The 22980-nt window shown below is 39.9% G+C and overlaps 1 protein-coding gene across 1 annotated transcript in view; it reads left to right on the plus strand.

The window, feature by feature from the left end:
• The window catches only part of slc30a8 (solute carrier family 30 member 8), a 32564-nt gene extending 10023 nt beyond the window's left edge, over positions 1–22541 (plus strand). The window contains exons 2-8 of the mRNA XM_043688990.2: positions 1172–1368; positions 3574–3720; positions 5044–5197; positions 9392–9578; positions 14461–14566; positions 18160–18294; positions 21592–22541. Of these exons, the coding sequence (XP_043544925.2) occupies positions 1172–1368; positions 3574–3720; positions 5044–5197; positions 9392–9578; positions 14461–14566; positions 18160–18294; positions 21592–21737 (1072 nt within the window). The 3' untranslated portion in view covers positions 21738–22541. The remainder of the gene's footprint in view (positions 1–1171; positions 1369–3573; positions 3721–5043; positions 5198–9391; positions 9579–14460; positions 14567–18159; positions 18295–21591) is intronic.
• Positions 22542–22980: the final 439 nt, after the last annotated feature.

The following is a 22980-nucleotide window of genomic DNA, read 5'->3' on the forward strand; positions in this document are numbered from 1 at the left end:
GGCCTTTTTGGCTCCATCACTGGTGGACCTTTCCCACTCTGGTCCTTTTCTGATCACCCTTATTGAGCCCACCCATTACAGTAACCCCACTTAATCCATCCCTTTACACAGGCATTTTCTCCTAGACCTGCCCGTTGTCATCCCTCTTCTATGCCCCATTCCTGTATAACACTATTCGTCTGACAGCCTGAACCTGCCCCTGTATAGCCCTGTCTCTCTGATCTCTGATCTCTGAACTTATTGATCTTCCAGAGCAAGGAGTTGACCTTGACGACATTGACTGGTTGGACTGAATGGTCTGTTTCTGTGCTGCATGATTCTGAGTGTTGCAGACTTGCACATTTCTAGGTCCATGATTACATGCTGAGATAGGAACAGGACTTCAATACTGGTAGAGGAATCTTTATGACCGTCCTCATGATCCCACCCCTTTGTAGCTGCTGCATCGACACTGCCCCTCTAATCCCTATCCCAACTGATACCACAAACATGACCATTCCCCCCTTGTCCTAGCCCTCCATAGCCTCACCCCTCTAACCCCAATCCATCCTCATGGGCTGGCCCCTCCATTGCCCTTCACCCTGACTCCGCTAAACTGACACCACCCCCTGACCCTGCCCCAGCAAACCCTGACACTGCCCACCATAGCCCTCTCCATGCCGCCAACCATAGCCCTGCCCCTAACCAGTCTATTGTAGCCCCCAAAACCCGCTATTCATGGCCCCACCCACCATTGCCCTCTTCACCCTGCACTCCACAGCCCCCTGACCAGCCCATCACAGCCCCGATCCCTGACACCGCCAATTGTAGCCCCGCCCAACCCTGTCCTTCATAGCCCTACCCCTGACACCGACCGCCACAGCCCTGCACCCCCACCTCACCACCCCTCCGACCCCTGACTCCGCTGAGTTTGGAGGCTGGGTTCGGGGTGTGGGCAGCCTGGCCCTGTAGTAACGGCCTTGGCTGGCAATGCTGGTGAGTTCCTGCTGCCCAGAGGCCTGGCCAGCTCTCCGATTCACACAGCCTCGGCTTTTACTGGCACTGGCGATCCCAGCAAGTGTCGTCAGTTGGTTTCTGAAGTTTGTCTGGAGACCCGGCACTTGTGTATTCGCAATAAACTGACAATTGAACGCTCGGACCTAATTCATTATCACCATGTGCCATTCCACAGCTCATCGTGCCAACTTCCAAATCTGGAACTGGAGATAAGCTTACCATCTGAGAGTGTCTGCGAGTCCAATGGGGTCTTCCATTGTCACTGCAATAAAAAGGCTCACGAACAGAAGCAAATAGAGCAATGTCAAGCTAAGAAGAAGCTGTGGATAGCTTTGGTCATCTGTCTAACATTTATGATTGGAGAACTGGCTGGTGAGTAAAACAGTAACTACACTTAGAATGTGTATCATTAGAAACAGAGCTCTTGGTATATAAATGAAGAAAAAAATGAACAAGGGTATTACCTTTTGCCAATCGGAAAAGTTTAATTTGTTGAAAGATGCTCCATGGTCTGCCTGAAACTTATTGATCTTCCAGAGCAAGGAGTTGACCTTGACGACATTGACTGGTTGGACTGAATGGTCTGTTTCTGTGCTGCATGATTCTGAGTGTTGCAGACTTGCACATTTCTAGGTCCATGATTACATGCTGAGATAGGAACAGGACTTCAATACTGGTAGAGGAATCTTTATGGACGGTGTTGGCATCGGTCTGGAGGTTGTCTGGTTGGACCCCAGGATTGTCTTGAAATGCATAAAGGTGGACAAATCCCCAGGACCTAATCAGGTGTACCCTAGAACTCTGTGGGAAGCCAAGGAAGTGATTGCTTGGCCTCTTACTGAGATATTTGTATCATCGATAGTCACAGGTGAGGTGCCGGAGACGGGAGGCTGTCTAATGTGGTGTCACTGTTTAAGAAGGGTGGTAAGGACAAGCCAGGGAACTATAAACCAGTGAGCCTGACATTAGTGGTGGGCAAGTTGCTGGAGGGAATCATGAGGGACAGGATGTATATGCATTTGGAAAGGCAAGGACTGATTAGGGATAGTCAACATAGCTTTGTACGTGGGAAATCGTCTCACAAACTTGATCGAGTTTTTTAAAGAAGTAACAAAGAGGATTGATGAGGGCAGAGCAGTAGCTGTGATCTATATGGACTTCAGTAAGGCGTTCGACAAGGTTCCCCTTGGGAACTGGTTAGCAAGGTTAGATCTCTTGGAATACAGGGAGAACTAGCCAATTGGATACAGAACTGGCTCAAAGATAGAAGACAGAGGGTGGTGGTAGAGGGTTGTTTTTCAGACTGAAGGCCTGTGATCAGTGGAGTGCTACAAGGATTGATGCTGGGTCCAATACTTTTCAGCATTTATAGAAATGATTTGGATGTGAGCATAAGAGGTAGAGTTAGTAAATTTGCAGATGACACCAAAATTGGAGGTGTAGTGGACAACGAAGAAGGTTACCTCAGATTACAACAGGATCTTGATCAGATGGGACAATGGGCTGAGAAGTGGCAGATGGAGTTTAATTCAGATAAATGCGAGGTGCTGCATGTTGGGAAAGCAAATCAGAGCAGGACTTATACACTTAATGGTAAGGTCCTAGGGAATGTTGCTGAACAAAGAGACCTTGGAGTGCAGGTTCATAGCTCCTTGAAAGTGGAGTCGCAGGTAGATAGGATAGTGAAGAAGGCGTTTGGTATGCTTTCCTTTATTGGTCAGAGTACTGAGTACAGGAGTTGGGAGGTCATGCAACGGCTGTACAGGACATTGGTTAGGCCACTGTTGGAATATCGTGTGCAATTTTGGTCTTCCTATCGGAAAGATGTTGTGAAACTTGAAAATGTTCAGAAAAGATTTACAAGGATGTTGCCATGGTTGGAGGATTTGAAATATAGGGAGAGGCTGAACAGGCTGGAGCTGTTTTCCCTGGAGCGTCGGAGGCTGAGGGGTGACCTTATAGAGGTTTACAAAATTATGAGGGGCATGGATAGGATAAATAGACAAAATCTTTGCCCTGAGTTGGAGGAGTCCAGAACTAGAGGGCATAGGTTTAGGGTGAGAGGGGAAAGATATAAAAGGGACCTAAGGGGCAACTTTTTCATGCAGAAGGTGGTACGTGTATGGAATGAGCTGCCAGAGGAAGTGGTGGAGGCTGGTACAATTGTAACATTTAAAAGGCATTTAGATGCATTTATGAAAAGGAAGGATTTGGAGGGATATAAGCCGGGTACTGGTAGGTGGGACTAGACTGGGTTGGGATAACTGGTCGTCATGGGCGGGTTGGACCAAAGGGTCTCTTTCCATGCCGCACATCTCTATGACTATATGACTCCATGATTCAATGTAGACACTATTGATGGAAGTTCTCGAGGATCTTGATATGCAACAGCTCTGAACATTCAACTATTATAAAGAGGCTATGAACACAAGTGAATACTGTGAATATAACAGCTGTATAAAGAAATGGCTATGATTAAAAAGAATGAAGTTAAGTCATTACCAAATGATCTTTACTAGGTCCATGTAGAATTACTCCATTATATTCTATGACTTAATTTTCTACCATTTCTCTCAGGTGGCTATCTAGCAGGGAGCTTGGCTGTTATGACCGATGCAGCACATCTTTTAGCAGATGTTACAAGTTTTCTGATTAGCCTGTGTTCATTATGGTTATCATCAAGACCGGCCACAAAGAAATTAAACTTTGGATGGTACAGAGCAGGTGAGAGTTTCAGAAAAGTACTTGCAGTTAACTGGAAGCATTAGGAATATTGATGAGAAACAATAGTTTTATTTTTCAGAATCTATCCAGTGTAAACTAAAAGTTCAGTGATATTTTGGTTTAGGGTATTTCATACTTTAAAATACTATGAAAGCCAAATGATGTTTTTCTGTGATTTAAAATTTGATGTAGTTAGCAGCTGGCATTGGATAAGCCACGTGTTACACACCCTGCCTGGTTTCTTTTATTTTTATTTCAGAAACAAGACTACTTGTGTGTCCAGGACAATGCAAATAACTGTGTTGCTGATCTCTGGCCATTTATTTTGTTTGTCATGTGTGAAAATCTGGAATTCCCTCCTTGACCTACTATACCTCTCTTAACTATTTAAAAACACTAATTAAAGACTATCTCTGATCAAGATTTAGGGCATCTGGTCCAAAATCTCCCGGTGTGTCTCATTGATAAAATTTCAATGAAATACTTTGAGACGTTTATGTGTTAAAGACACTACCTAAACGCAAGTTGTTGTTTGCTACTGATCATAGTCTTTTAAATAAACATTATTTCTGCCAAACAATAAAAAAGAACTGTGGATGCTGGAAATCAGAAACACGTACAGAAATTGTTAGAAAATCTCAGCAGGTCTGGCAGCATCTGGAAAGAGAAAGCAGAATTAACAGTTCAGGTCCAGTGATCCTCCTTCTGAATTATTTATGCCAATTAAGTCAAATTAAAAGTTAACAATCCTTTAATGGGATACTCTAACAAAAATCAAAAGTTAAAAGCAAATATAAAAATGAAATTAAATTATCACTGAAGGTGATAACAATGCGCTCCAGTTCCAGTGATGTCCACCAGTCATAAGCATTAAGCCTGCCACTGGACACCATGTCTTCCTCCCCAAGGATATCTAGTGCAGATGTAACTACAGGAGAGAGGTAGGAAGTCCAGTATAGGGATTCACTCCACACCCCATTGCCTGGACTGGTTGCTTATGGCCATTTTGACCAGATCCACAAACAAACCCTTGAGAGGATCCTCCAGTCTGCACCAAGTGACCAAAGATCAGGAACATGGTGCTGAAATGCCACCAAAAATGCATCAACAGCCCTCAAGAAATGAAAGAGTGCCTGCAGTCCAGTGTATAAGTGGAACATAGATTCCTCAAAGCTACAGTAAATAAAGGTTGTCCGGGAGTTTATGCTCTATCTTAAGCATCTCCATCTTAAACATCAATTGCAATGGACTGTTGCATGTCAAATCATCTATTGGTGTTTTTGTGCAAACTATTCTTACTAATTCCAATTTTATTTTTACTAGAAATTCTTGGTGCACTGTTCTCAGTGATCACAATTTGGCTTGTAACAGGAGTGTTGGTCTACCTCGCTTGTGTAAGATTGGTTCGTGCTGATTATGAAATTGATGGATTGGTGATGGTTATAACATCTACCTTTGCAGTGGTGGCAAATGTAATGTAAGTTAACTTTCATTATAGCTTTGTATATGCTGCTTTTTAAATTAAACATATGCTGCTTTTTAAATTAAACATTTCTTCAATTACTTTTTATGTTTATAAATGTTATACACTGGAGTTGAAGTAGGCCATTCAACCCATTAAGACTGTTCTGCCATTTAATAAGATCATAGCTGATCTGATAATCCTCAATTCCAATTTCTTATAATTTCCTCATTACCCTTGATTCCTTAATGATTAGGAATATGTCTACCTCTAACAAAGATAGAGTTCGGAATAGTGCCTAAGTATGAATTATTCCTTTAGTCACAATTGCATATCACTGATGTGTTTATTATGATTTCCCCATCCAGAATTTCTAGTGAAATGTTGCTGACATTAGCAATGTCAAACAGCAGCCTGAAAAGGTATTATTCCTAAAGGAAGAAAGTGTTAGACCTAAATATGAAGACTCCTGTCATTATATATGATTCAATCATTCACTGACTGTTGTCATTAAAGTAACATGGAAGCACAGAAAATTGAAGCAGGAGTTGGCATTTGGTCCATCAAGCCTGCTCTGCCATTCAGTATGTTCATGGTTGACATTCAATCCTCATGCCTATTGATGCTATTAGTGTCTAAAAATCTATTTCTTTCTTAAATATATTAATTGACTTGGCCTCCACAGATTCACCAGTTTCTAAATGAAGACATTTTCATTATCTCAGTTCAAAGTAGCCAACTATGTATCCATGGGCAGCACGGTGGCTCAGTGGGCGGCACGGTGGTTCAGTGGTTAGCACTGCTGCCTCACAGCACCAGGGACCGGGGTTCGATTCCCACCTCGGATAACTGTCTGTGTGGAGTTTGCACATTCTCCCTGTGTCGTATATCGAGCAGGGGAATGAGTCTGGGTGGGTTACTCTTTGGAGGGTCGGTGTGGACTTGTTGGGCCAAAGGGCCTGTTTCCATACTGTAGGTAATCTATTTATCCTGAGACCATGATCCCCTGTTAAAGGGCCCCGAAAAGGTGAAACATCAACCCTGCATCTAATCTGTGCAGTCTTGTCAGAATTCAGTGAGATATGCCTCATTCCTCTGAGTTTCACTTGGTGCAGGTCTAATTGATCCTACCTTTCCTTGTACCACAATCTTGCCACCCATCCTACCTCCCCACCCCCCAGTCTCTTTAACCTTCACTGCCCTCCCTTTGTGGCAAGTGCACCAAATGTGCCCTTTAGTAAGTGTATCCTTTCCTGGGTAAGACGACCAAAACTGCAAGGTACTCCAAGTCTAGTCTTTCAAAGGCCCTGCACAGTACCATTAAGACATTGTTGCTCTTGTAATACACTTGCAGTGAAGACCAACATAACATTTACCTTCCTAACCATTTGCATCACCTGCATTTCTCGATGACTGATGAACAAGGACACTCGTGTCCCTACAGCAATTTCCTTACTATCATTTAAATAATATTCTGCCATTCTGTTTTGCCTACCTAATAGGTATCATCACACTTATCCACGTTGTGCTGCATTTGTCATGTATTTTCCCACTCACTCAACTTGTTTAAATAACCTTAAAGCATCTTTACATACAAATTTGATTCCCTCTCCACATTATTGATATATATTATGTACATCTCGATCCCTGTGGTATCCCATTTGTCCTCACCTTTCACTCTTAAAATGATCCATTTTCAATGCTCTGTTTCCTGTCTGCAAATGCATTCTCAATCTATGCCCGTATATTACCCCAATCCTATGTGCTTTAATTTTGAAAGATAACCTGTCATGTGGGACTTTTGAAAAAGCTTTCTGCAAATCTGAATATACCATCTCCACTGTTTTTCCCTCATTTAATCTACTAGTTACTTCCTCAAAAACTTCTCAAATCCTCAAATATGCTTTCACTTTCTTAAATCAGTGTTTATTTTGTCTAATTTCATTGGTGTTTTCCAAATGCTCTGATATAATGTCCTTTAAAATAGACTCTAACGTTTTATCTACTCCTAATGTTAGGTGTACAGGTTTGTAATTCTTTATTTCCTCCTTTCCTCATTTTTTTAATAGTGCGTTATATTTACCACCCTCCAATCTTCTGGGCTGCTCCAGAATGTACAGAATCACATCCAATTTATCTGCTACTTTGATAGCTACTTCCTTTATCCTGGAATATAGATTATCAGTCCCTGGGGATCTAGACATTTTAACAGTCTAGATTCTTCATCTCGCAGAAAACATGTTTCATTTCTATTTGCGTATAAATAGCACACTAGAAGATATTACTTTCCTAAATAAAAGGTCGCCATTTTGAAATTATCGGAAGGAATTAACCATTTCTCAACTCATTTAGATAGAGTTTAATGCAATTCTTTTAAAGGAATTAAAGCCACTACTCAGAGGAAATTTAAATGAACGAGTTAAATATTTGTTCGTGTTACCTGACCCTGTTACCAAAGATGCTATTTTAAAATTATTTAAATTTTCAGATGTCATAGAATCATGCAATGCAGAATAAGGCCATTGCATCTCTGCTGGCTCTTTGAAAGTGTTGTGTATTTGGTCCTATCCCCTGCTTTGCAAAAATTTACATTTCAAAGTTGCTATTGGATTTGCTAACGCCTTACCTTCAGGTATTACATTCATAATTTGCTGTTTCAAATAATTCCTACACCCTTTCTGATTCTTTTGCCAATGATCTTAATCTGAGTCTGCTAGTCTGGCTTGCCTATGGTTGCAGATTTACCCATCTCTCATTTGCTGAATAGGAGTATCATATTTTCAAGTCTCCAGTTCTTTGACATCACTCCCATATGCAACAGGATTAAAACAGTGTTGTCAAAGCCTCTGATATTTCCACATTTACTTGCTTTGGCAGGATGCATTCCCTCTTGACCTGGGTGACTTACATTTTGAACTGCAACAACCTTTTAACTGTATCCTCTTTATCTATTTTTATCTTGGAATCATATAATCCCTACAGTGTGGAAAGAGGCCATTCGGCCCATTTTGTCTGCACTTACTCCTGAAGAGCAGCCCACCGAGGCCCAGCTCTCTACCTTTTTCCCAGAATTACCATCATTAAAACCTAGCTTGCACATCTGTGGACACTACAGACAATCTAACATTGCCAATCCACCTAACCTGCACAGCTTTGGACTGTGGGAAGAAACAGAGCATCCAATGGAACCCACACAGACACACGGAGAACAGGCAACCTCGATACAGTCAACCAAGGCTGGAATCGAATGGGTGTCTGGTGCTATGAGGCAACAGTCCTAACCACTGAGCCACTATAATGTCCTCATCCAATTCTTCTACCATAACAGTGTCATTTCTTCTGATACTGTTAGAATACTCATTTAGTGAAGGCACACACAAGCTGGTATCCAATAATATCATCTGCCTTCATAAGATTTCCTTTTTGGTCAATAATTGGCCCACATTCCCTTTGACTATTGTTATTTACTTTATATTTTGCAAGACTTCAGTATTCTTTGTTATGTGCCTTCTAATCTTTATTTATACATTCTCTTTGCCCCTCTTATTAACTTTTTAAGTTCTCTTGCATTTTATGTTTGTGTTCTGCTTGATTCTCAACAATAGTATAAACTTGCCTTACCCTAATACAATAAAAAAAAAACAAAACCCCATAAATATTCCTGTTTATTTCTAAATGTACAGAGCATTATAATCACTCTCATTCTAGTTTGGCTTCCACCATTACATTTCTCTCATATAATCATTTATGAAATAAAGCATTTGTATTCATATATCACCTTTCATAGCCTCAGGATCTCCAAAGTTAATGAAATACTTCTGCAGTTTAAGTGATCACTGTAGTAATTATAATCCAGGACATTTTACACACAAATAGCAACAAGTCTCAGTAGTCAGACACAAATTGAACATTCAAGCTTCAAATTCACACACAAAATTGCTACCACTGAACCAAGTCTTTTCTAATACTCTTTTATGTAATTGAGAGAATTAAATATTGTAATTAAAACAAAAAGTAAAGTAGTTCTTATTCAGTGAACTACAGAACAGACCCTGACCACTGATTACAGTTTCTGTGATGAAACAGAAATTTAAACTAAAATCATAACTGTAAATTATATATAGTATATAAATATTCAATCTAACAGCTATTTAATACAGCTTTTTACTGAAACCTGATGCAAAACTCATCTAATCTTGTGTTTTGCAGAATGGGATTGGCACTTCATCAGGGTGGTCATGGTCACAACCACAGTGCAACTTGTATCGAGCATTCAGCGGAAGCTTTTCACAGCCATCAGCCAAATGCCAGCATTCAAGCTGCTTTTATCCATGTCGTGGGAGATTTCTTACAAAGCCTGAGTGTGCTAATTAGTGCCCTTATAATTTTTTTCAAGGTCGGTTACTATATTATAACACTTGAATTCTAGGTCAACAAACATTTCAAGTGCCATTTCATTTTAATATTTTTCTTCACCAAGTAGATGTAAAAATTATGCATGCTGCCCTGGTATACCTTGACTGAGTTTGCAAGCTAAGCTATCAGAAAATGACTTTTCAAAACAACTATCTCCAAGCTACACCTTCATGCCCACATTGAAGTAGAAAGTATATATTGTTATTACTTCAAACTTGAACATTATTGCATGCCTTTTTGAAAAGGTGAATTTACAAAAGAAGTTTACAACACTTAATCAACTCAACATGAATTTCATGTCTCTCATCCCTTCTGCTGTTTATTCCCAGCACTTTATTCCCAGCACTTTACTTCCAGCATCCGCAATATTTTACTTATAAGTTTACAGCAGAACCCGCCACTAAATCCATTTTCATTGATTCACAGAAAAACTCCATACAGAATGGACATTAGCTGATTTTTTGTATTAGCATCTAGACATTATACCTCTCCATGCTGCAAAAGATTACATTAACAGTATGCAATTGGCCTGGGCCCACACAGGAGAGAACATAAATTTTGGTTTGATGGGTCAATCTGGATAACCCATGTTTAAATTCTAGAACTCTGTGATCCTAGAGTGAAAAGATCAGAGGAAGCTGCAAGTCTCTTAAAGGTCACAATGAATGCCATCCTTTTCATGTTATTTCTCTATATTAACTGAATAATGTTGTCACCCAGAGTTATCTGTTTAAATATACATAGCTGCAACAAAAAAAGGTTGAAATTTCATTTGTGGGTCCTCATTCTGCCGTCAAGAGGAAAAGCAGTTAGGAAACTTGCACATGCTGACACATCTTTGCTCTTCACAAGGGTTGTCATGGACACATTTCTCCTACAAGTATAACGGGGATCGGGAGATGAGGCAATGTACTGATGTATGATGAAAGGAATCTCCTCCATATGATTTGAAACATCTATTCTTTGTTTTCTTACCCGTTAGGACTGGACACAGCATCAGTAACTTAAGGACACTGTCCTCCAAGGTTGAGGACTGGTGTCTTCCAGATGCTTTGCATATTGCACTTGCAATCAAGAGCAGTTTCTGATTAGTTCAAAGACTCACACCTAGCCAGCGCACAGCAGGTCACTGAAACTTTTGTGGCGCTGAATCCAAAATCTCCAGTGCTTCCAGAGATATTCATTATGCTATTTGTATCTATGGTCTTCTGATCATTATTGAGTACATTTTACTACCTGCTAAATAGATGAAGTCCCTCCTATTACTTACTGCCTGCACCAGAATGACCAGGTCACAGTCACTGAAACATAGAGTTAGCAGATCATCATTCTGTTGGTTGTATTTGGCTCCAACATTCCTTATATTGGGCTAAGTGAAGTACATAGTTTAGAATACGTACCAACCGCCCCGTGGCTGAACACTTTAACTCCCCCTCCCACTCCGCCAAGAACGTGCAGGTCCTTGGCCTCCTCCATTGCCAGACCCTTGTCACACGACGCCTGGAGGAAGAGCGCCTCATCTTCCGCCTAGGAACCCTCCAACCACACGGGATGAATGTAGATTTCTCCAGCTTCCTCATGTCCCCTCCCCCCACCTTATCTCAGTCCCAAGCCCCGGATTTAGCACCGCCCTCTTGACCTGCAATCTTCTTCCCGACCTCTCCGCCCCCACTCCCTCTCCGGCCTATCACCCTCACCCTCATCTCCTTCCACCTATCATATTCCCAGCACCCCCTCCCCCAAATTCACCCTCCCCACCTTTTATCTCAGCCCACTTGGCACACCAGCCTCATTCCTGAAGAAGGGCTTATGCCCGAAACATCGATTCTCCTGCTCCTCGGATGCTGCCTGGCCTGCTGCGCTTTTCCAGCACCACACTTTTCAACTCTGGTCTCCAGCATCTGCAGTCCTCACTTTCTCCTTAGAATACGTATTGTCTACTTGGATGTTGGGCATTGCTACTTGACACAATAACATGGCAGTGTTTTGTGTTCTGAATGTCAGGGTCAGATTCACCAAGTAAAGGCTTGGTTATGTCACTATTGCTATTCAAGTGGCAAAGTGACATAAATTGACACTGTGCGGCAAAGCTCTAGGAGTTTAGATAGGGTTGACCATGAGAACCTTTTTCCATGTATGGAGTCAGCTATTACAAGGGGGCATAGCTTTAAATTAAGGAGTGGTAGGTATAGGACAGATGTTAGGGATAGATTCTTTACTCAGCGAGTCGTGAGTTCATGGAATGCCCTGCCAGTAGCAGTGGTGGACTCTCCCTCTTTATGGGCATTTAAACGGGCATTGGATAGGAATATGGAGGATAGTGGGCTAGTGTAGGTTAGGTGGGCTTGGATCGGCGCAACATCGAGGGCCAAAGGGCCTGTACTGTGCTGTATTTTTTTATGTTCTATGTTCTATGAGACCAGAGCTCTTTGAAGGGCACAGGTCTCAGGACAAAACAACGCTAGGTGTTGGTAGGTGTTTTCTCATCATTTAGTGTCCTCTATTGAGGTAGGGAGAGGGACGTAGAGTTGAGGTCTGAATGTGTGATGCAGTTCCTGAAGAAGTATGCTGTACACCCTTGTAGAGCTGTTGTATTAGCAGAGAGTATTCATTTGCCAGGGAGAACAGGGCTAGCAGATTCCTCAGAGTTGCCTCTTGTCAGGCAGCAGACCAAGACAGGTATGGTTTGGAGGCTTTAGTAAGAGTTCCTTCATACTGGGCCAACTTTCATGGGTGCTGTCAAAGGAGCTGTAATGATTTGACACATTGCATCTTGCAGATCATACACTGTTTACCGGTGATGAAAGGAGTAAATGTGAAAGCTAATGGATGGAGTATTAAGAGAGGTTGCTTTATTCTGAACAGTGTCGAGCTTCTTGATTTTGTTTGGTGACAGGTGTTGGTGGGGAGAGGCAGGATATAGATTACGCACCACAGAGTTGCAAGCCTTTCATCTGCACTTACAGCCAGGAACCTATACAGCTGGTCCAGTTAAACTTCTGCTGAGTGGTAAGCACTAAGGATGCTGATGATTTGGGATTCATTAATGGTAATACCACTGAATGTTAAGAGGAGATGGTTAGGTTCTCTTCATAGTCACTGCCTGACATATGTATGGTACAAATGTTTCTTGCCACTTATCAGTCATGCGTTTTCTCAGTGCATTGCTCCTTGGAAGTATTGACCATGTCAGTTCTTGAGGAGTTGTAAGGTGATGTGCTAATGGTAATTTCGCTGGATTTGTAAGCCAGAACCCCAGGCTATTGTTCTGATGATTTGGGCTCAAACACACTATGGTAGATGGCAAAATTTAAATTCAATAAAATCTGGAATGAGAAACTAGCCAAATTGTAACCTTGTCAGTGCTGTTGATTGTCATAAACACCACCACATTCTGACAAAGGATCACTGGACTCACGTTAATCCTGCTTTTCTCCCCACAGATGATGCTGTACTTGCTGAGTTTCTCTAGCACTTTCTCTTTTTACATCGTAAACAACACTCTAGTTCACTCATGTCCTTGAAAGAAGGAAATCTGCCATCCTCATCTGGTCCAGCCTACATGTAACTCCACACCCACAATGTGGTTAATTCTTAACTTTTCTCTGGACAATCAGGGATGGGTTATAAATGCTGGCCTAATCAGTGACACCCACATCCCACAAATGAAGGACAGAAAGACATTGATGAAGTAGTTGAAGATAGTTGGGCGTAGGACACCACCCTGACGAGCTTGTGTAGCAATCTTCTGGGGCTGAGATGTTTGGTTTCCAACAGCAATAGCCATTTTCCTTTGTGCTAGGTATTACTCCAATCAGTGGAGCATATTCCTCCATTCCCATTGATATCAATTTACTATGGCTCCTTCATGCCAGATTTTGAAGGGCACTCCCTCTTACCAACATTTATAGGTGGCCATTCAGATCTTCATGACACTAGAGGCAATGGCAGTGCAAGTGAATACATAAATACTCCTTGAATGCTGAGAGTTTCTGACTCAACCATTCCTTCAGGCCGAGAGTTATGGGCTCCCACTACCCTGTGGAGTGAAGAAAGCTTCTCCTCAACTACCTTCTGCCTGTCATCTTAAATTTACCCCCCTTGGTTATTGATCCGACTACTAATGGAAAATGTGTAGCTCCAAGGAGAACAACTAATGCTTGTCCAACCTTTCCTTGTATCTGTGATCTACCTGCCCAGGCAGCATCTTGGTAAATCTCCTTCATATTCTCTCTAGTGCAATCAAGTTCTTTGTATAATGTGCTGACCAGAATTGCCCGCAGTACTCCATTTGAGGCCTAATCAGGTTTTATACAGTTATAGCACAACCTCCCTATTCATGTATGCGGTTTCTTTGGTATAAGCCATTTCTGCAATCCTGCTCTTTGACCATATTTGAATCAAGATTTTAATGAGATCTGGAACCCAAACAAAGCATTGCTGAGCAGATAATTACTTAGTAGGTCGACACCTGCCATCGCTTTGCTATTAATTTTAAGATTAGATGGGTCCATAATTGGCTGGATTGAATTAGTCCTGCTTTTTATAAATAGAACACAGCAAGAAATCTTCCACTTTTTCTAAAATGCAAACTATTATCAAAAAATGTAACTCCCATTACAGGAAGCTAATAACCATATAGATATTAGTAATAAGATGATTCAGCACCTAGCAAATTCTGCCACAGTTTTATAAAGCATAAGTCGAGGTTTTATCATGAGTCCATTGTTCATGAACACATAAGGAGGAAGGAAGAAAATACAAAGCATTCAATGTAGTTTCTGCTCACTGTATTTTATGTGCTTCATGGAGACATCTAATAAACATTTGGAAAAAGGTATCATTATTCTTGTCTGTTCCAGCCTGAATTCAAAGTAGCTGATCCTATCTGCACATTTATTTTCTCTGTGTTTGTTTTGGGAACAACAATCACTGTTCTGCGAGATATTTTGTTGGTGTTGATGGAAGGTAATTCTTAACTCTATTATTCACATTTTATTTTTACTGTCATTTCATTTTGAGTGATTTTAGACAAAAGTTTTGATAAGTGGATGTTTGGGGTTTTGTCATATATGCAACATTGGCTTCATGATGTCCTCTTGACACTTTGGACCACATAGGGAACAGAACTTGCACAAAGAATAACAGGCATGTAGATGAAGCTAACAGATTAAAAATTTTATGAATGGGCTCAAGAAGCAAGTAAGTATCTATCGTGAGAAATGATTGTGGAATATCTTACAAAGATATATAAATTACACCAATTAAAAAGTACTGGCATTTTAAACCTAATGCTATTCTGTTTCTAATTTCTGATGCTTGCGTTTCTTTGCAAGCAATTTCCGTTCTTTCTGACAGACACAATGAGCGAAGTGATTTCCTCTTGAGCCTGAACTTTCAATGATTCTGTTTGAGAATTAAATATGGGAAGATCTCCCTTTCAGAACCATGACTATGTGGCAGAAACTCTGAGATAAAGCATTTTATTCTGAGTCAATGAATGCCTTTACAAAGGGACAGGACACATACCTAATCAGGACTTTGAATTCAAGGAAGGGCATATACAGATAGAAATTATCTAACGTCTTGTGTAAATGAAAGGCCATAACTTTGAACATATTTGGGGACAAAATATTGACCATCTTGTTTTGAATGCCCTTACACATCCTACAAATTACTTCCATTGATCAGTGCAAAGGAATATTAGATTATAATGTGTATCGTGCAGTTGCAACTTTACTGAGGGTGACATTAAGTAGTTGGTGGGGCAGCTGTTTAATTTAATTTACCCTTTAATATCAACCACCCCACTGCTCAGTTGAAGAACATAGAAATGTAAGGTAAAGGAGCTTGTGTAGGCCATTTGCCTATTCAAGCTTGTTCTGCTATTCAGTAAGGTCATGTGAATCTTCTACCTCAATTCTATATTCCTGCTCCATCCACCATTAATCCCTTAATTCCTTAGTGCACAAAAATCCATCAGCCTTTTCCTTGAATATGCATAATGACAGAGCGGCCATTTCTCTCACAGGGAGCTAAGTCTAAAGATCAAAGCTTTGAGTAAAGAATTTCTTCCCATCTCAGCCCAAAATTGCCAACTATTTAATCCATGACTGAGACCCTATGTTCTCAAATGACTAACCAGAGGAATTATTTTCTAAGCATCTGCACTGTCCAATCCTTTAAGAATTTATTTTCAATGAATCACCTCTTATTCTTCTCAATCCCATGGCATTCTCTCATCCGAGGATCCAGTCTAGTTAATTTTTTATTGTTTTGCCTTGAAGACAAGTCCTTTCTTGGATATACTGCACACTCCTGATGTGGCCTCTTCAACTCCTGGATAACTATAGTAAGATTTCTTCATAATCCTTTGTAGCAAAAACGGACACACTATTTACCTTGTGATGGCTGTATCTACATATTAACTGATGTGTGTGGAAAGACATCAATGTCTGTCTGAAATGCAAATGTTTCCCACCATTCAAGAAATATTTTGGTGTTTATATTTTCTTACTAAAATGGATAACTTCACCCTTTGCAACATTACATCCATATGGCATGTTCTTACCCATCTATCCTATCAATATCCATCTGCATCATCTTTGCTCACAATTACTTTCCCACCTGTGTATTGTCAGCCAACTTAACACATTACACTCCATTCTCTCATCTAAGTCATTATGTAATTTGTAACTAGCAAAGGTCCAAACCTTTTTATTTCTGCTTTTTGCAAATAGCCAATTCAATGAGTCCTAATTTTGTGTAATAACCTGTATTGCACTTATTGAAAGCTTTTTGAAAATCCAAATGCATTTCATTCTCTTCAGAAAAACTCTGGCAACATTTATCAAAACATTTTTTTCCTTCATATAAACCAGTGCCAACTCTAATTAGTCTTATGATTTTCTAAATGTCCTATTACCACATCCAAATGTTAAATACATTGCCTTATTTCCCAGTATTTCATCTGTCTCTGCTTATTTTCACTAATCTCTTATAGTATACCTATAGAAATGTTTACCACCTGCTTTAATGATTCTTGTTATCTATTCTCATTCTCTGTTCCTAGCATTTCCTTGTTCTTCATTTGCTGAACTAAATTATAAAATTCTTTTCATCATCAACTCACTACTCTTTTTGGCAACATTTTATTCCTCTGTTGTTGATCTAATAATAATTTTAGCTCCTATTGTTGGTGGGATGACATTTTCTGTAAAGTTTGTGTGTGTGCGTGTGTGTGTGTGTGCACACGCATGTATGTGTGACAGAGTGAGTATTATGGGATGTCCTGTCCTGCCAAAGTGTTAATTCAGGGGCATCTGATGACACCTGATGCATTACTTTAATACACAAAGAAATACAGATGCTGGAGACTGGAAACAAACAAGAACATAAATTGTTGGAGAAACACTCAGAGGGTCTAACAGTTCAAGTCCAATGACCTTTCTTCAGAGCCCTCAGATCCTTCTGAGTTCTAAAAAAAAGTTACTGAAGTCTAAATATTAACTGTTTTCTCTCCAAAGATGCTGCTAGACCTCTTGAGTTTCTCCAATAATTTCAGTTTTTATTTGTTTCTTGATTCTCTGTCACCTTTGTTATACTCCCAATCCATTTTCATCAAAACTGTAAGAAGTTAAGAGCTGTAACAGCTTTTAAGCTTGCACAAATTCCAGGAAAGGATCAGATAAAGAAAAAAAAAGAGAAGATCTGTGATAGTGTGGAAAACACAGGCTTGACAACAATAGAGACTCACTGAATTCAAGAGAAAGTCAAATGGGACAGCAAAGAGCATACCATTGCTCAGTAAACATCAGTACACTTTCTCATTGTTTGTGTGGTTTAACAATCTCAAGCTGTCTGCTCAGGTCAAGGCCTCTGTGTTGGATGGAACATGCTAGCAGTAATAAACAAATTAGTATGATGAAGTGCAATGTGTTGGGCATTTTTGACTGGGGCAGTTGGATGTTTTCACCTGTTAGAATCACCATTAAAGTACAAAGATTAGATATCAATACGGGTTTGTATGTGTAAACATGGATATAATGTGAAATATATAGAAAATTGCTTGGCAGTGCAGACTTAAACATTGTTAAAAACAGACGAGATGCTTTTTATCCTACACTTATCAGAACTAGGACATAAGAAACAGACTTGAAAGAAAGACACCATTTTATGCAGAATGAGAAGAGGGTACTGATTGATTGGGCCATAATCGCTAAGGAGATCAATTAACCAACAGTCTTATTTCTCAGACAAGGTTCTGATCAGTCAGCGTTCTGCCATAGGCATGCTGCAGAGTCGACCTGTCTCCTAGATCCCTTTATTAGAAAAGGACCAATGAATATACAAATTCTTTTTGCCTACATGAAACAGGATTGTGAGTATTTATGTATGAACTTAAGTTCACACAAATGCAATTTTTTTGCACTTTTTTCAAGTCTGTTTCTTGTTCTGATTAGTGCAAAATAAAAAAACCTTCAATTTCTAGTCTCCTTTTAGTAATGTTTAACATATATAGAATGTTATTAATATTTTGTGTTATTTATTTTATCATCAAGGTGCACCAGCTGGACTGAATTATAATGTGGTGAGGGAAAAGATTCTTGCAGTTAATGGAGTGAAAACAATGCACAGCCTTCATCTCTGGGCTCTTACCTTGAGCCAGGTTGTTATCTCAGCTCATGTTGCTACAGGTGAGTAAAGAAACAACATTAAATACAATTTCTTGGCTTCATTCTGTCAGCAGTACTGATATATTAGTTATACTTGCTTACTTAGCTATGCTTCTAGTAGTTAGTAGTAAATATGAGCTCAATACCATTAATAGCATGTTTGTGCCACAAAACTATGCTATTCACTGCCATTAAATATTGATTTCCTGAGGTAAGTTTATCTCAATATGTTTTATGTAATTCTCATATATTCTAAGTGTTTCATTTCCTATGAAAACCTCTATTGTACAAGGTATCCAACAAAAGCCTAGCGGCAGCTCAATACTAACCAACAAGTTGGGTGGTTTTGATTGTAATTTCCATCATGTCATCTGACCCAGGTTGACACAATCATGCTATTTGAGTTTCGGGCTATACCAAGTGACCATTATGGCAGGGCATCAGGCAGAAGTGTAACTGTCTTTAAATATGGCCATCTTCTTCCAAAAGCTGCAAGGGTTACTTCTGGCTTTGGAGCGAGTGCTACATAGGTAGCCAGACTGATTCCTGGAATGACAGGATGGACATATGAAGAGACTGGATTAATTGGAATTATATTCCCTGAAATTTAGAAGAATGTTGGGGGATCTCATAGAAACCTGAAAAAGTTCTAACAGGGCTAGACAAGATAAATGCAGGAATGATGCTCTCAATGACTGGGGAGTCCAGGATTAGGGATCACAGTCGACGTAGGCCATTTAGGACTGAAATTAGAAGAAATGTTTTCACCCAGAAACTGGTGTGCCTGTAGAATTCTCTGCCACAGAAAATAGTTGAGGCTAAAATGTTTAATATTTTCAAGGAGTTGTATTCCAAGATGGCGTGTGGGGCTCATGTGGCAGAACCGGTCACATCCACACAGCTTCATTGTTGTCCTGTCAGCTTGGTCACATTTATTTTTGCTTTGGTTGCCCTGAGGGCCTCCTCCTGCGGGAGGCCAGGGCCCCATGTATCTCCATCCCTGCTCCATCACAGGTGGTGGCATTGGAAGATAACAGAGGACCCCAGGGGTCAGTCGACCCAGAGCCAGGACCCGGTCAGTCGATGTCCAGTGTTGGAGGTGCAGAACCTGCCCAATGTGACTGTCTCCAGCTTGGAGGTGGCAGACACAGAAGCGATGGTGTCGGTGGTGGTAGGAAAGGAGCACATTGCCTTGATCCCAGGGACAATGTCAGATGGCGGTGACTGGAGGAGCAGAGAGAGTGAAGGCTGCAGAAAGGGAAAGATGAACTTTGGAAGCGATTTTAGTTTTAATAATTTAAATTTAATATTGACTTATTCAGTATTTTACCAGATGTACAATTTATTCCGAAAGTGGGGAATTACACACTGTACCTAGGTACCACCATGATCGTACTGAAGGGTAGAGCAGACTTAAAGAGCCAAATGACCTACTTCTGCTCCTATTTCATATGTTTCTATGTTTCTTTTCCACTTCTGAAGCCTACATGGAATAGGCATTGGTACTTGACCCTCTGAGACCCAGAAATGATCAGAAGTGGATAGAACAGACAAGGGTGGCTGGCCCTACTCACACATTCCTGCCATTTATGCCAAAAACTACATGCTTTACTCTCAAAGCAAATACTATTAACACTATATTCTGGATAAAGGCAAGCATTACTTCTCCAACAAATAAGAAATGTGTTGTGCAATCCCAATATAATTGCTTTCAGTCTAACATCCTCACACTCTCTCCCCCCCCCCCCCAATTTCATTTCATTTCTTCCAATGCAGTTTTTACATAAGTTTAATTGACAACTTTATCCTGACAAACACAACCTTAAACCCCCAAATTTGCACTAAAATACTTTGTTTAAAAATAAATACATATTTGTCTCATGATTTGTATTATGCACATTAAAGGAAATGGACATTAAAGGAAAAGTAGGTTCAGATACTAGTAAGGAATCCTAACAAGATCCTGCTGGCCAAAGGGATCCTGCTGTCATTTGGTAGGGTGTGCTTTTAAAAACAAAGGAATGGTTGAGTTACTGCTGTTATAGTCATTTGATTGCTGAAGTTATCCTGCCCTCCAGTACTCTTTGCAGCAGGGAGTGAGGTTACGCTCTGCTTTGTATCACAGAGAAGCAACAGAAAAGGAATTCTTTCCTATTGACATATCTCAGTGTATCCAATATTAAAATCGAACTGCAGTATGAAAGCAGGCCTCTGTCACCCCGCATGATAAAATTGCTCTGTATGGAGCAGTTGTGGCAATCGAGCAAACCTACAAATCTTTGATGAAGGTGAGATGGAGAGATGCTCAGTGATATCCTAGGATAGGGGTGGGGAACCTGCGGCCTTCTAGGCTATTGTGTATGGCCTTTTGAATGAATCCAAATTTTGCAGAACAAATCTTTTTTTTTAAATTAATATTTTTTTCATCCTTTATTATCTCTATTTTAATCTTAAAATGACTATATTTAAAATACAAGAGAATAAAAGAAAATTCAACAAAATAATCCCCACTTATTGCTGCGAATCTACATTCTCCTACTTAACCAAAATCAAGACACTCTTAAGGTCACAAATGATGGATATCCATCTAGAGCACCAGCTAAAACTGCAGATCACCATGCTGCAACCAAATATTCAAATGCTTTCCTACAAAAAGCAGTCACAACAAAGTCATTAAAAGTTAGTTAACTTTAGAATTAACATTCTTTCTTTTTTTTAGTTAGTACATAGTAGTTAGATTCTTACAAAATAATGTGAATTTTGAAGAATATATAAATGAAGTTTCTTGGATGCAGCCTTATTAGATTACGATTCACATAATGCGGCCTTCCAACATGAAAAGGTTCCCCACCTCTGTCCTAGGGAAACACAGTTCTTGGATGTACAACTCCTTAAGGAAGCCTATCTAAGATCAGTGAAGCCTGCATAGGTGTTGAACAGGATGAACTGCTGTTTTCAGCCATAATGCCTGATTTTTCTGTCCTTCCCCCAATTTTCCCCTTTCAGCTTCTTTCTTAATTCCATTCCAGGTCATTAAATCTTGAATCTTCACCTTGATCTGAGTAACTTGGTCTGTTGTTTTCCACCCTGCAAATGTTCTTTGTCTTTCTTTTGGCTGTATGCATTAGAATCAGATAGAGGTTAAGGGCTGTTTAATTTTCCTAAAGAGGATACAAAGTAGGCCTGAGCTTACAGTGAACATTGGAACGGTCAATCTAAAAAGATTAGGGTCAAGCTGATATGATGCTTCTTGTTTATTTACCAGATGATCTATGCATAGGACTTGCTTAACAATAATTACTTTCCTGTTTTTCACAGATGATCAGGTGAATCCTCAACAAGTACTTAAGGAAATTACACAGATGATTTTTGACACCTTCACTGTTCATTCTATCACAATTCAAGTAGAACGATATTCTGATCAAGAACAAATGTGCCTATTTTGTCAGGAACCCAAAGATTAAAGCTGCTTAATATACAAAATCCATTTTCATTGGCTTGAACTATGTTTTGCAAAACCAGTGAAGCCAAATCTATTGGTCTTCACTGCATTTACTGTCATTTTAAAAACCTCAGTAAAAGTTAGGAATACGTCCAACAAAGTCTTGCAAATAATGTGTTGCACATTCAATTTGCCTATTAGCAGAAAAAAAGTGTAACAATTTATTGTAGCTACCAAACCATTCTGTATTTGCTTAATTTTGTATCAGAAACAATGCCAAACATGCCAACAAAAGAAACACTTGAAAGGCTGCACTTCCGTTGAGCCACATCATTGCTTCCCTTGCATTTTTATCTCTGACCCAGTTGGATATGTAACCATATAATTAACATTAAAAAAATGTGTTAACTGCTTCAAAATCTTTGCTCCTCAAATACACCTTCAATGGTCACCTCTAGCAGGAGTCTGACAGAAACTCCAAGTAACAGCATAAACTTATAGTCAGTGGTTTTTAAACCTAACCAAATAATTCCTGATTTTGTACTTACATTCCTTGATGGTGGTTTGTTTCCAGAGGCCAACTTATGAGTGCAAAGAAATTATTTTCTCTCCATGTCTGCAATTCTGTTAATACACTTTTGTCTGCCTTACTGTTCAGTTAAAAAGGTGAATATAAGCTTTTGACCTTATCTACTATTTTTGTATAGTCGTTTATAGTGCTTTCCTTTTTATCCACATATCTCTGATCTTTTAATCTGCTGATTTTTTGGGTTATTTCATTCAATTATTACCATTTTACTATTCCCTTGTGAATATAGTTGAATGTTCTTCCAACTTTTGTGTGTTTGCCTGTTTTTTTTTAATCCAACAATGACTGATGAGAGAGACTGGGAAAAAGACACACTTAGTATAAGATAAGGACCTTGAAAATTTGTGTCCTCCTTAGCACTTTCAAGATGGTTACTAACGAGGGCTGAGTTTGCAGAAGAATCATATAAAAACCATGTCTCAATTTGCATGACAGATTATCTACTGGACAGCCATTTAATTCTCACAAACGTTTAAAGCAGCTTTTAGTGAAGGAATGATGGGCTTCTATCAGATTTCCCATACAATACAATTAATGCATTGAATGCTATTATAAAGCTGACATTCCTTTGACAGGAGAAAGTGAGGTCTGCAGATGCTGGAGATCAAAGTTGAAACTTTATTGCTGGAACAGCACAGCAGGTCAGGCAGCATCCAGGGAACAGGAGATTCGACGT

The sequence above is a fragment of the Chiloscyllium plagiosum genome, unplaced genomic scaffold (assembly GCF_037043375.1).
Source record: "Chiloscyllium plagiosum isolate Xiang-an unplaced genomic scaffold, Cpla_swu_hap1 HiC_scaffold_4, whole genome shotgun sequence".
NCBI classification, from domain to species: Eukaryota; Metazoa; Chordata; class Chondrichthyes; order Orectolobiformes; family Hemiscylliidae; genus Chiloscyllium; species Chiloscyllium plagiosum.